At 44.2% G+C, this 14710-nt stretch overlaps 2 protein-coding genes and 1 long non-coding RNA gene across 4 annotated transcripts; 2 read left to right on the forward strand and 1 right to left on the reverse strand.

Annotated features, from left to right (window-relative positions):
- On the forward strand, positions 1-5327 carry aimp2 (aminoacyl tRNA synthetase complex interacting multifunctional protein 2). 2 transcript variants are annotated; one of them, XM_053444199.1, is made up of 4 exons: positions 1-127; positions 3366-3584; positions 3938-4172; positions 4457-5327. In XM_053444199.1, exons 1-4 carry the CDS (start codon positions 113-115, stop codon positions 4843-4845), a joined length of 858 nt encoding a protein of 285 aa, XP_053300174.1. In that variant the 5' UTR covers positions 1-112; the 3' UTR covers positions 4846-5327. The 2 variants fall into 2 exon arrangements, with proteins under 2 accessions (XP_053300174.1, XP_053300173.1); XM_053444198.1 differs by having other exon boundaries at positions 7-241.
- Positions 5328-6946: 1619 nt separating this feature from the next.
- LOC128458963 (uncharacterized) lies at positions 6947-8780 on the forward strand. Its single transcript, XR_008342077.1, has 4 exons — positions 6947-7223; positions 7307-7424; positions 7568-7783; positions 7883-8780. It is a non-coding gene; the product is annotated as an uncharacterized LOC128458963 (long non-coding RNA).
- A 1948-nt stretch (positions 8781-10728) lies between these two features.
- zgc:161969 (uncharacterized protein LOC569044 homolog) lies at positions 10729-13049 on the reverse strand. The gene is made up of 2 exons (XM_053444212.1): positions 12728-13049; positions 10729-12441 (listed from the first exon to the last, which is right to left on the reverse strand). Exons 1-2 carry the CDS (start codon positions 12917-12919, stop codon positions 10729-10731), a joined length of 1905 nt encoding a protein of 634 aa, XP_053300187.1. The 5' UTR covers positions 12920-13049.
- Positions 13050-14710: the final 1661 nt, after the last annotated feature.

Genomic DNA, 14710 nt, shown 5'->3' on the forward strand with positions numbered 1-14710 from the left:
GTCATCACATACGTCATCAACACGAGCCTCGATACGCGCTACATAAAAATCCTCCTCGATCACTCGACACACGCTTCGAAGCCTCGACACGGGAGGACACATCACTACCGTCATGTCCATGTACCAGGTAAAGTCCGTCTGTCCCGGGGACACGAAGGTTGATTTACCGACCTGCATGTACAAGTTACCAAATATCCACGCGCAGCAGGGCAGCGGCTGCTCCTCCGAACACGCGCTCCAGGTAACTGTGAACTTCATTTTCGACAAACTTCATCTTTATTTAGAGCTTTATGTTATTGTGTTGACACGTTGTTAGTTTGTGTTCACCTCCCGCTGTTGTCCGCAGCTCTATCCGCTCCTCTCACGGCTCCTCTGGCAAGCTTCTGTTAGCGTTAGCCGCGTTTGGTTAAGCTAGCTGGCTAACTTAGCATTAGGTGCTGTCACTTTTAGCTGATGCAACAATCACATCTCCCCTGTCCGTCAACCTTCGATTATAGGTTATCCGTCTGTATCAAGTGCTAGACGGCCATTGTTAATAATATGGAGCTGTCACTGCACGTAAGAGTTTTGTACTCCAGATCTGTAGTAACTACAACACCGTAGAATGTATAGACCTTTACTGTTATTGGTTAAAACAAATGAAATCTATGCAGCAGCTCTTCAAGACGTGTGCAGCACAACAAAGTAAACAACATAGATGACAGCAGAACTATACATACATACAGGTGCATCTCAATAAATTAGAATATCATGGAAAAGTTTGTATATTTCGATAATTAAATTCAAAAAGTGAAACTCATATTATATAGATTCATTACACAAAGAGTGAAATGTTTCAAGTGTTTATTTCTTTTAATTTGGATGATTATGGCTTACAGCTAATGAAAACTCCAAATTCTGTATCTCACAAAATTTGAATATTGTGAAAAAGTTCAATATTATAGACTCACGATGTCCCACTCTAATCAGCTAATTAACTCAAAACACCTGCAAAGGTTTCCTGAGCCTTTAAATGGTCTCTAAGGCTGGTTCAGTAGGCTACACAGTCATGGGGAAGACTGCTGACTTGATGGTTGTCCAGAAGACGGTCATTCACACCCTCCACAAGAAGGGTCAGCCACAAAAGGTCAATGCTAAAGAAGCTGGGTGTTCACAGGGTGCTGTATCCAAACATATTCATAGAGAGTGGAAGGAAAAAGTGTGGTAGAAAAAGGTTTCACAAGCAACAGGGATAACCGCAGTCTTGAGAGGATTGTGAAGCAACTCCCATTCAAGAATTTGGGGGAGATTCACAAGGAGTGGACGGAGGCTGGAGTCACTGCATCAAGAGCCACCATGCACAGACGTATCCAGGACATGGGCTACAGCTGTCGCATTCCTCGTGTCAAGCCACTCCTGAACCAGACACAACGTCAGAAGCATCTTACCAGTGCTTAGGAGAGAAAGGACTGTACTGTTGCTCAGTGGTCCAAAATCCTCTTTTCAGATGAAAGTAAATGTTGCATTTCATTTGGAAATCAAGGTCCCAGAGTCTGGAGGAAGAGTGGAGAGGCACAGAATCCAAGTTGTTTGAAGTCCAGTGTGAAGTTTCCACAGTCTGTGATGATTTGGTGAGCCATGTCATCGGCTGGTGCTGATCCACTGTGTTTTATCAAGTCCAAAGTGCACTTTATGCTTCCTTCCGCTGAGAAGGTTTATGGAGATGCTGATTTCATTTTCCAGCAGGACTTGGCACCAGCCAACACTGCCAAAAGTACCAATCCCTGGTTTAATGACCATGGTATCACTGTGCTTGATTGGACAGCAAACTCGCCTGACCTGAATCCTATAGAGAATCTATGGGGTATTGTCAAGAAGAAGATGAGACACCAGACCCAACAATGCAGACGAGCTGAAGGCCGCTATCAAAGCAACCTGGGCTTCCATAACACCTCAGCAGTGCCACAGGCTGATCGCCTCCATGCCCCGCCGCATTGATGCAGGAATTCATGCAAAAGGAGCCTCGACCAAGTATTGAGTGCATATATATATATATATATGAACATACTTTTCAGTAGGCTGACATTTCTGTATAAAAAAATCCTTTGTTTTATTGGTCTTATGTATTCTAATTTTCTGAGATACTGAATTTTGGGTTTTCATGTACTGTAAGCCATAATCCTCCAAATTAAAAGAAATAAAGGCTTGAAACATTTCACTCTGTGTAATGAATCTATATAATTTATGAGTTTCACTTTTTGGATTTGAAATATCTAAATAAATCAACTTTTCCGTGATACTCATTTATTGAGATGCACCTGTACATACATGCTTACATATTGATACTTTTATTGATCCCGAAGAAAATGTAGGCATCCAGTATCACACAAAACAGTAAACACAGAGCGTAGAAATAATAAAGAGTGTCAATGTAAAGAAGTATGACCTAATGAAGAATATTTGAAGTATAAGGTGATAGTGTTGAAACCAAATATAAATACAGAATTAAAGATACAAAACGGAAGCTACACAAAGTTGTGCATTAGACTAACATAGCCTGTCAAATTATGGTGCAGCCAATGTACGTTTATTTAGAAAGAAAAAGGTGAAAACAGCGAAAGAATATAACTTCAGATATAAAACTAGAGATGTATAAATTAAGAAACAGACAGTGATGGTGAAAGTCTGGCAGCCTAGTTCTTATTTCGCCATGAGCCCAGATTTAAGGCACAATAGTGCTGCACTTTTGAGTATTTCCATGCTTCATGTCACAAAGATAATATTGTTCCTTTTTGTTACACTGCTTTCATTTGACAGCAGCTACTTTCCACATAACTTATTTAAAAAATATGATGCATTGTTATGGATTAATCAACTCAACATCATACAGAATTGTTGAATTAAGCTCCAGCTAGAGTGCCTGTTATATTAAACTGCCACTTGTACAGTCATTAATCAGCAATATTAGAATGTATAATGGTATAACACTCAAAGGAGCAGTTTCTAAGATGAGATCTACTATAAAACACATGATTACATTTTTGAAGTCAATCTTGAAGCAGTAGTTGGGTGCCGATATGAACAAGTTTTATTTTAATGCTGTATCCTAGGGCTTGATGATATGACCAGAAATTATATCAAGATAAAACCTCACATTAGTCGATATCAATAGTTATGATCACATTATTTCTTTTCATTTCAAGGACTGTTTTTTAGTCCGAAGTGATGGCTGTGCTTTTAAACTGCATCTCTAGCCATTGAATCTGTCAAATATGTTCTCAGTGTTAACTCTGTTAAATGTTGCCACTGCAGCCTTTACCCTGGCTGTGAAACCTCTGCAGAGGTGTGTTCAAAATGACTCAACTGTGAATTCTCTGTTTCCCCAGAACGGCGAGGTGGACCCAGCAGTCAAAGCTCTGGAGGCTCGGCAGGATGAAATTATGAGAAAGCTGTATGAGCTGAAAGCAGCTGTGGAGGGTCTGGCCAAGACTGTGACCACGCCAGATGCAGATCTGGACCTGACAGTCAGCAGCAGCCTCTCCTCCCAGACCCTCAGCTCTGCAGCCTTCCAGGGCACCACAGACCTGGACTCACTACTGGGCAAGGTGAGACACTGTGGCGCTTTAGTGATGCCAGAATTTCTTTCCTACATAAAACCTATGTACTTTGCCTGGTTCTTTCAATTGACATAATCTGACTTTTGTGTTTGGTGGTAACCGTCTCTGATGATACTTGTTGTACCTGCCTGTCCTTACAAGTTCTGAATATTGTGCCTAATGGAACAATCTGCTCGTAATGGAATTTACCATTAAAGTCCACACCCTCATAATAAATAAGGGTGTGGACTGATCACAAGTCCAGATGGTGCAAGCTGTTTGTCTCGTTATGGAAGGGAAATGTTGAACACAGAATGTATGTTGGATCGAGCAGCTGCTTACTTCTGTCTTGTTTGTATCAGGATCACGGCGCTCTCCGCGACATTGTCATAAACGCCAACCCAGCACAGCCACCGCTGACCCTGCTGGTGCTCCACAGCCTGCTGTGTAAGCGCTATCGGGTGCTGTCCACCGTCCACGTCCACTCCTCAGTTGCCAACGTCCCGTCACAGCTCCTGTCCTGCCTCGGCCCACGCCACGAAGACAGCTATGCGCGCCACCTGTTCCAGCTGGGCTTCACGCTCATATTGAAAGATGGTAAGGCCACAGTGAGAGGGAAGGTGTGTGTGTTAGTGGATGGACAAGAAGGGACAAAGAGTTGAAGGAAACATTCTTGTACAACTGGTATGACTGGTAGGAGATCTAAGCAGAAGGTTAACATAGTATAAATATAAAATTTGAACTCTCTGTTGCTTGGCACTTGATTGGGAACTAATTACTCTTTAGAGCTTTGAATTCATATGAGCAGTAATAAGCATATTGACATGTGTTGTTAATGCTTCTGTCCTTGTTACAATGTGACACCTGTGCTCTATCCACAGTCCCCAAGCTGCAAATGAAGTTTAGCATCCAGAACATGTGTCCCATCGAGGGTGAAGCCAACGTGGCACGCTTCCTCTTCAAGCTGCTGGCTGCCTACCCCAGCGATCCCGCCCTCGCCACTATGGTGGACAGCTGGGTGGACACAGCTTTCTTCCAGCTGGCAGAGGGCAGTGCCAAGGAGCAAGCTGCTGTCCTGCGGGCGCTTAACTCCGCTCTGGGCCGAAACCCCTGGCTGGCGGGGCCGGAGTTCTCCCTGGCTGACGTCGCCTGCTACTGCTGCGTGCTGCAATGTGGCTCGGCCTCCTCTGCCCCCACTAATGTCCAGCGCTGGCTCAAGTCCTGCGACAACCTGGGCCACTTCACCCCCGCCAAGGCAGTTGTGCAGTGACTGGTGCTGTCCCAGGAGCAGACACCAGAGACGGTGTCCTACATAAGCAAAGTGAGAGAAAGGCATTAGAATATTAAGATATCCAAGCCATGTCTGGAAAGCTTTCTAATGCTTCCCTCCTTATTGTATAACACTGAACTGACAGAGACTCAGTGGAAGCAAAATGGTTTATGGGCAAAGTAACTTAAAGAGTATTTTTCTCTGCCATGCTGCTTTTATATCACAAGAGATCCTATGCTACTTTTGCAAGGGAGGAAGCATGAGAGGACTGTAGAGACAAGGGCTTGATGATGGATTAAATCAAAGGTACTGACTATACCTTCCACCCACTTTGTGCCTAACATGATCCTGTTCTCAATGTGTGTGCGTGTGTGTTAATGTGGTGGCGGGTATTACTGGTTTGTTTTCAAAAGTAATACTTTGTACCATTTGTTTTCCTGAAGCAATTAAAACTTCTACTTTGGATCAAAGTTTGAACTGGGGCCTGAGCTTTGTTTGAATTTTTTCATTAAAAGTATTTTTCTGGATTAACCAAACAAGTGGCTTTCACTGAAGTGTGTCCAACAGGTGGCAGGGTTGTCATTAAATACTTCATGTAAATATTTGCTCTGAGCAGAGAGATGAGAATCAGCTCAGATAAAACAAGAATCTGATGTACTTCAGTTGTGAATCAGTCACCACTGTGTAGTTTGTCCAACAAAGACTAGAGACACATTTATAACTTTGAAATGTCCAGCCCAGAACATTTCAATCCCAGAATTGATTAAAAAAAAACAAGAATATTTCTAGAGTAGTCGGGTGCCGATATGAACAAGTTTTATTTTAATGCTGTATCCTGGGGCTTGATGATATGAAAAAAAAAAATATCAATATAAAACTTTCGCATTAGTCGATATCAATAGTTATGATCACATTATTTCTTTTCATTTCAAGGACTTTTTTTTTTTTTAGTCTTAAGTGATGGCTGTGCTTTTAAACTGCATCTCTAGCCATTGAATCTGTCAAATGTTCTCAGTGTTAACTGTGTTAAATGGAAAAAAAACAGAATATTTCTAGACATATTCTTTAAACATTCAAATATCAAGACAGCCTCAAAACTCAGGCTGTATTTCAAATGACAATAGTATAGACAAAGAACTGAAAATATTGAAATCCAGGGCAGATAAATGTTTGTTTATATTCCAGTTGAAACCATATAATTCAAGGAAGTAATTTTAAATGTAAAAGTTACCAACATGACCGTCCCATTGACTCCACTAAACATTTACTTCAGCCCCTGTTGAGTGGAACTTTGTCTTTTCTGTGCAACCAGTTGTTGGAGGTGTTTTCTCATCAGCTGAAGCGTTGCAGAATGGAATCCAGGTACCCGGTCTGTCTGGAAAGGAATCTAGAATTCTGAGCAGCTCAATTTCAGGTGTATTGTAAAGTATAATCTCTTGTGATTTTCAACTGACGGATCTTTATTGATGATAGTAACGATGCCTCTGCGTTACCGTGAGTTCCTCGTCATGAACACAAGGGGAGGTGTCGTCAATGTCTCTCTTTATTGGCTCCACACACACACACACGTGAACAAACATGAATTTAAATCACATAAATCGAGTAGCTCTGCAGCTTCCTGTCTCTGTTTCCGGGAGGGAACCCCATAGAGAGGAGAGGGTCATTAGTTGAACTGGAACACCTGTGTACAATCAGACTCTCTCCCTGGCACCTGGCACCGATCCCCCCCCCCCCCCCCCCCCTCCTCCCACCTGCAGTTAATGGCATTTAATTCACTCTGTGGTCAAAGAGACCAAGTTGATGCTGTCAAAGTAGAAAGTTCCTCTGCGACGTGTCCAGGTTGCCCTTCTGACTGAAGAGACGCTGGACGGGGGCCGTGGACGGCAGGGTGGGAATCACGGAGCACGTAGCTGAAGTCATCCCCCTCGATGGTGGACGGATTCCGGCTGGGGTTCACCGGGCACCGACGTCCTGGTTTCACGGAGGAATAACACACGCAGCCGTCATCGGTGTTTACCTGAAACGGTCGATGCTGCCGAGTCTGGACATGAACTCCTCCCACATCCTGGAGAAGCCCTGGTCCACCTTTTTCATTAAGTTATGGATGAGGTCGTCGACCTTTGCACTTCTCGCGTGTTCGCCCGTGTCGAGGCCTCGAAGCGTGTGTCGAGTAATCAAGGATGATTTTTGTGAAACGCGTATCGAGGATTGTGTTGTTGACGTTCGAAGTCTCGCGAGCTAGCCAAACCCCTCACGTGCACTTGTCTTGTGTGTTTGCTTGCAATATATTCGACCTTCTGTTTTTTGCGATAGAACCAGCGAGGTAGAGAAGATGTCCCCCTGTCTGGGAACACTTTGAGCTGATCTCTCCTAATAAGGTATGAACAAAGTAATGGCAACTAGTGTAATATACTGTAAATCACTTGTTCTAATGTGTTTCTTGTAATTGCTGGTATTCTAGGTGAAGTGTCTGTTGTGTTTACAAGAACTCGGATACAACCATACCACCTCGTCCAAGCTGAGGCATTATAGAGCGCTGCATGAGAACATGGAGACCGACCGAGGTGGACCAAGCTCAGGTAAGCCATTTCAGGATGCAATGATATAAGACAGCGCACAAACATAAAATGGCATGGTACGTTTGTATTGCACAACATTAATACATATTCAACATGTGAGTATTGACTGAGTAAATCTATATAGCATTTTTTTTTGTCATCAGGTCTGAAGAATGATGTGGAGGAGGCCTTGATGAATATGGGGATTGAGGATTCTCAGCCCTTCACTATTGTGGAGGACAAAGGGGTTCACAAACTGTGTGACGCATACTTTAAATTTACTCATAAAAGAGGCTCTTCAGCAAAACGCTGTGTTGTCTGACATCCGGGCTAACTCTAGGAAGATGGTGGGCTATTTCCAGAGCAGCACCACAGTGAAGGTGAATTCCTTCATTTAATTGCAATATTCTAAATGACACTGTTTTGTGTAAGTTGCTGCTTCAGTGACACTTGAATGACTCACTTTGTTTGTTTTATAGGAGAAGCTGACACAGGTGCAGGAGCGAATGGGCCGGCCGGTACTGAAGCTTATTCAAGAGGTGGATACACGCTGGAACAGCACATACCACATGCTCCAGTGTGTGTATGACCTCAGGGAACCTGTAGGAGCAGCTTTGGCCGGCCTATGCACTGATGTTGCCCCACGGTCATCAGAGCACTAGGCAATTATGGCAGAATAGCTGTCAGAGGAGAAGAGTGTCTGGATCAAAGGTCCTTCCCCTTTTATCCAGCTACACCACTCCCTAGAGGAGGAGGAATGGGGAGTTGTCCAGACTCCAGAGAGAACAGAAATGGCTGAGAGTCTGAGGAAACATTTAAGGGAGAAGCTGTACACTTTACAATCAATGAGCATCGTGTCCCTGGTGACTCTTCTCGATCCAAGATTAAAAGAGATAGGCTTCTTTAGCGCTAATAAAGATGCCGTGACAAGGCTCACTATTGGATGTGCTGCTGTTATTGGAAACAGTGCGTCCTCCTCATCACAACCACACACATCAGAATCTTCTCAGCCTGTGACTCAAGGTAATGGATCCTGGATACATTCTAATTGTGTTATTGTATTGAGTCACTTACAGCCGGTTTGTCTGTCTTGGGTAGCACAAATGTCACGACTGACGCAAAAGGAGAGGTCCAGCTGTACCTGGCTGAACCAGACATAGGAAAAATGGAGAATCCCCGAGACTATAGTAAACAAAAAAGAATTTATTTCCTAACTTGTACAAACTTGCGGTAGCTTTTCTTTGTACCCCAGCTTCATCTGTGCCCTGTGAAAGGATCTTGTCTAAAGCAGGCGAAATTATTTCTAAAAAAAAAGAAACCGCCTGAAACCCAGCACTGTTTAAAAGCTCTGGTTTTTAAATAAAAATGAATAAACTGTTATCCCTATTTTACATGTAACATTTTGTCCCCACACACATACGGACAGTCTCAAACCAAGTAACACAAGCACATTCACATCACACAACCCTTGCTGTGTGTGGTGGCAGGTAATACTTTGTACATTTGGCTTTTCCTGAATCCATTAAAACTTCTACTTTGGATCAAAGTTTGAACTGGGGCCTGAGCTTTGTTTGAATTTTTTCATTAAATGTATTTTTCTGGATTAACCAAACAAGTGGCTTTCACTGAAGTTCACCTCTGTGTCCAACAGGTGGCAGGGTTGTCAAATATTTTCTAAACATGTATCAAACCTTGTTCACCAGATGATCCTGTGGCACTCGTTCCCTTTTACACTGGATCACATCATTAAGGACATTTGAGTTAACACAGAAACTGTTATGGGAAGAGACTTTAGGATATGAGTAAAATATTTAAATGCAGTCTTACTACAGTGAATGACGATTTGCAGTGTTTAACTCAACTTAAAATCTTTCATGTAGTTAAATATTTGCTCTGAGCAGAGATGAGAATCAGCTCAGATCAAACAAGAATCTTGAGTACTTCAGTTGTGAATCAGTCACCACTGTGTAGTTTGTCTAACAAAGACTAGAGACACATTTGTTTTAACTTTGAAATGTCCTGCCCAGAATTGTTTAAAACAACAGAATTAAGGCAATTGGTTGAATATAGAATATTTCAAGACAAATTCTTTAAACACTCAAATATCAAGACAGCCTCAAAACTCAGGCTGTATTTCATATGACAATAGTATAGACCAAAAACTGAAAAATATTTAAATCCAGGGCAGATAAATGTTTGTTTATATTCCAGTTGAAACCATATAATTCAAGGAAGTAATTTTAAATGTAACATGTAGTTTTTAGAGTGTTACCAACATGACAGTCCCATTGACTCCACTAAACATTTCGTTCCACACCTGTTGAGTGGAACTTTGTGGATGTTTATCTTTTGTGTGCAACCAGTTGTTGGTGTTTTCTCCTCATCAGCTGAAGTGTTGCAGAATGGAATCCAGGTACCCGGTCTGTCTGGAAAGGAATATAGAATTTGGAGCAGCTAAATTTCCGGTTTATGTAAAGCATAATCCTTTGTGAGTGCTGCAAGCAAAGTCAAACATCTTCACATACATATTTATACGTGTGTGTGTGTGAATACGGTCGTACAGGCAATAATGTTGAAAACTAGATAAAAAAAACCTCCCCTGGTTCTTCATGCTCTCTAGAGATTAGTTTAGCATCTTCACAAGTGTCATGTTTTCGACAGCTCCGTGTGTGTGTGTGTGTGTGTGTGTGTTTTGACAGTCTCCTGTTGGTCTCCAGGCAGCTGACAGACAACACCAAAGCTCTTAACTGACATCTGGGCACATGGCAGAGAAATCACCCGGGCCTGTGCAGCTCTGAAATCTTTCAGTTTCCTCAGTGCGTTTTGACAGCCGATCCATCAGTTATGTGATCACTTGTGATTTTTCAGCTGGTGGAGGAACACAAGGTGAGACTACATTGTCACATATCTTTATATATGATATAAAACATACAGACAGGAGATGCATTCTCATTGAATAGCCGTAGAAAAAACTAACTGAAATGAAAGACCAAAAAAAAAAACTGTGGCTACTTCAAATCAAAACGACAGCACACTGAAAAAGATAGCGTCAGTATATTCAGTCCTTGAATGTCCCTGTCAATGATTGTCAATTCAGATTTTTTTTCTATAGGCCATTGTGGAGTGGGAGAAATAAGCAACGCCTATCAAAACAGGTCAGGGCTCCTTTAGAAAACACGTCTGGGCTAAGTCATCTGTGATGAGATGATCGACTCGGTGGTTTCCTGTGACGGTTTAAGCACTATGTGGTTTGATTCCGCGTCAATGAAAAGGCTGAGCAAGAGACAGAGAGAGAGAGAGAGAAACAGAGTTCATGGCATTTCATTCACTCTATGGTCAAAGAGAGCAAGTTGCTGTTGTATCTCAAAAGTTGAATGCGCTCAAAGTAGTCGTCGGTCAGAAAGTTCCTCTGAGACGTGACCAGGTTGCCCTTCTGACTGAAGAGCCGCTGGACGGGGGCCGTGGAGGGCAGGGTGGTGTTGTACTTGAGGAAGAGCTGCTTCACTCGGGGGAAGTCCTGCAGGCACTCCAGGCTCTTCCCTGTTCCTTCAATGTACTTGCGGATCTCATCCATCACCCCCCGCTGCTGGACCTGCGCGTAAGGCTTCACGGAGCCGTAGCTGAAGAAGTCGTCCTCCGACTTGATGGTGGACGGGTCCCGGCTGGGGCTCGCCTCGGTCTCGCTGCAGGGATCCATCAGCGACGCCTCTGTGGCCAGCACGGAGCACATCTCCTCCCGCTCGGACGCAGCCATCCACCACAAACGGAACTGCGGCGTCGTTGCTGTTGCGATCTTTGCCTCCGTGCTGGCAAACAGCTCCAGGAACCGCACGTCGATACCCATCGCGATGGCGTTGATGACGTCTCCGAAGTAGGTGGTGGTGTCTTTCTGCTCGTTCAGCTTGTTCTTCAGACTGAGCACGGTCGGGATGACCAGACCCAGGTAGCATTTCTGCTCGGCTTGGAAAAGTTCCAGTGCAAAAGCGAGCGGGTGGAAAACAGTCACGTATTCCTTCAGGAAGGCCATCTCCTCCGGCTGCATGCGTGGCACCTCCAGGCGGGCGCACAGCTCCGTCAGCTCGCGCTCGGTGAGAGAGACGATCTTCTGCACGGCACAGTACTCCACGTTCCAGCGTATTACAGAGGGGACCACGAGCGCCATCTTTCCTATCTCCTCCGCCGCGTCCATACCCACCTGGAGATGGTGACATTTGCTAAATATGGAAAACACCTTGGCCATTGTGCTGTAATGCAGCTGGCACATGGGCCCCTGGGACACCGCCTGCCAAAAGTCCTCGGCCACAATCTGCTCCAGGGTGTGTGAGGCGCAGCGCTGCACCGTGGGCAGGAGCAGGAGCAGGCCCTTCTCCGGCTCGCCCTCCAGCACAGCGCTCACGTTCTCATAGAACCCAATGTCATCGTCGCTGTCCTGGCTGTCCGCTGCAAACTCCTTGAAGACGCTCATGAAGGGGCTGCCGTTGTCCGTGACCGTGATCTGCACCTTGCTCTCGATGTTGAAGGCCACGTGGATGTCATGTATGCGCCCAGCGATGGTGTCGTACGTGATCTTGCCCTGCAGCCGGGCGAACCCCAGAGCGGCAGACTTCCTCTCCAGAGAGAAGCTGTCGATCCAGTGGCAGGTCATCCCGAAGAAGCTCCTGTTGTTGGCGGTCCAGAGGTCAGCCGTGGTGCACACGTACTGGACGCTGCTGAGCCTGGACATGAGCTCCTCCCGCATCCTGGAGAAGCTCTGGTCCACCTTTGTAAACAAGGTCACCCTGTCCATGGACTTCAGCCCCTCAGTCAAGCCTGTGATCAGCTTCATGAAGCCCGGCTGCTCCAGCACATAAAACGACAGGCAGTCCTCCACGATGAAGTCGTAGATGAGGTCGTCCACCTTTGCCTGGGTGGTGTACTTGGAGATGATCTCTGCCTTGAGCTTCTTGAGCTGGCAGTGCCTGCTCTCCTCGCCGTTGCGTTCCTCTTTCTTCCTCCCCCTCTTGACGTCAGGACAGGCTTCGCAGCCCAAGTGTGTTCTCTGAAAGACAAAAACACCAAAGGGTTTGTGTTACTGGTTTGTGTGCGTGTCATTTGTGTTCAAATCCGTGCGCAAACTTCACATTGCAAAGAAAAGAGGGTTGAAAACAACACGCTGGTGGAGTTTCGTGCAGGAGTGGAACGTGAGGAGGCTCCAGCGACACGAGTGGGTACTCAGCACCATGTAACGTGATTAATCACGGGGGGGGGCTGCTGTTCATTCATTGACTCTTGCAAACATTAACCTGGACCTGATCGGCACAGTCACACGACTTCCTGAAACTCACGTCTAAATGCTTCTTGAGGTTGGACGTGGAGGTTTTCGACGTGGACAGCAGGTTGACCCTCGGCAGACACAGATTACACTGCACGATGATATTCTTTCCCTGATCTGCCTTGTACGTGAAATGGTGGCGAAACCGCCAAGTGTGCATGGCGGACTTGGTCTCGCCGCTGCTCTCGTGCTGATCCGCATCCATCGCGGACGCGCTCCCCTGCGGTCAGCGACGCCTCGGGAATATAATAAAAAGTAGCGTAATCCGCTGTAGTAATCGTGATTACTCGTAAAGTAACGATGGCGGCAGAGAAATCCTCATGAAAAAGGGGGCAGGCCTTTGTTCAGATGTTGTGCGGGAGACACACGGGGAGCCGGCACTGACGTCACGGGACAGATTTACGCATGCGCCCTCGCTGCCAGATGAGCGCACGGCGAGGACAGAGTGCAGCTGTGCGCATGCGTAAAACACACGTGGAGGCTCTTGCTCCTACGTCACAGTCCGATCCTTGTGATGTTTCCTCCCGTGCACAGGAGGATCATGGGTAGAATTCCCTCTAACTCCGGTGGAGCAGCGGTTTAGCGGCACCATCAGGTAGCAGGAGTAAAGAGAAAAGCTCAACATGTTTTAATTGATGCATCCATTGGGTAATGTTAAGAGAAATCTGTGATCATCTGGGTTGAAGATAGAGGAAATAACTATATCAAGAAAAACAGACTGAGACAGAAATATAGAAATAAAGAGTTGAATCACCACTGATATAAAAACCAGTCTTCAGCACATGTTTATTTCAGGTACATCGAAAAGCCTCAAGCCAAAAGAAAACAGTGATTTTCAAACACTTTAAACTAACACTTTTTTAGTTTATTAACGGTCACAACATTACACATGATATTATCTCATCTATTGTTATTGGAAAAGTTTCACAACATTTAGGTAGATAGATAGATAGAAAGATAGATGATAGATAGATAGATAGATAGATAGATAGATAGATAGATAGATAGTAAAATAGATATATAGATAGAGATAGATAGATAGATAGAAAGATAGATGATAGATAGATAGATAGATAGATAGATAGATAGATAGATAGATAGTAAAATAGATATATAGATAGAGATAGATAGATAGATAGATGGAGAGATAGATAGATAGATAGATAGAAAAATAGATATATAGATAGATGTATAGATAGATTGATAGATGATAGATAGATAGATGGAGAGATAGATAGATAACAAATTCTCCATTTCTCTGACTCACTCACACAAACACCTCCCTCTGACTTTAATCATGCAGCTGACAAATTGGTTCATAAGATGCTAAATGATTTTTAAAAGCAAACACATCACAATATTCATGCCAGTTTGAACAATGTATAATCTAAATATTAAAAAAGTATTGTTATGGTACCAGTGTAGACATTTAAGAAGCTACCATGTTGGCACAATTGGAGGCCCTATTGAAACATGCTAATCTATATACCCAGCCCTATAGGAACAGCATGTGATTAAAGTGAACTAGACTCACCTCGTCTTGAAGAGCAGCTTTGTCTTAGTCTGATCAGCTGATCTGATTTCACTTCAGGTTTTTGCTTGTCAACATGTGTTCAAATACATCCAAACTCAAATCAACCGTCACTATTCCTGAACTCAACTGACCACTAATGCTACACTAATAAAATGTCACCTGATTTGGGCAACATGATGAATCGCACCACACGAGCTCTGGCCTCTATGCTCTTGGCTGCAACACTGTTTACCCCTGAAACTCCAAAAGTCACCCACCCCTCCACTGGCAATGTGGCGAGTAGATAATGAGTGAATTTTCGTATTTTTGTGTGAACTATCCCTTTAAGCACGTGTGTTCTTGTTCATACTGCCATGAATGCTGTGGTTTTTAAAAAATTATTTTGCATCTTTAATGAACCAATTTGTCAGCTGCATGATTGAAGGCGAGGGGAAGAGTTTGCCTGAGTGATTCTGAGAAAGG

The sequence above is a fragment of the Pleuronectes platessa genome, chromosome 16, assembly GCF_947347685.1.
Source record: "Pleuronectes platessa chromosome 16, fPlePla1.1, whole genome shotgun sequence".
Lineage (NCBI taxonomy): Eukaryota > Metazoa > Chordata > Actinopteri > Pleuronectiformes > Pleuronectidae > Pleuronectes > Pleuronectes platessa.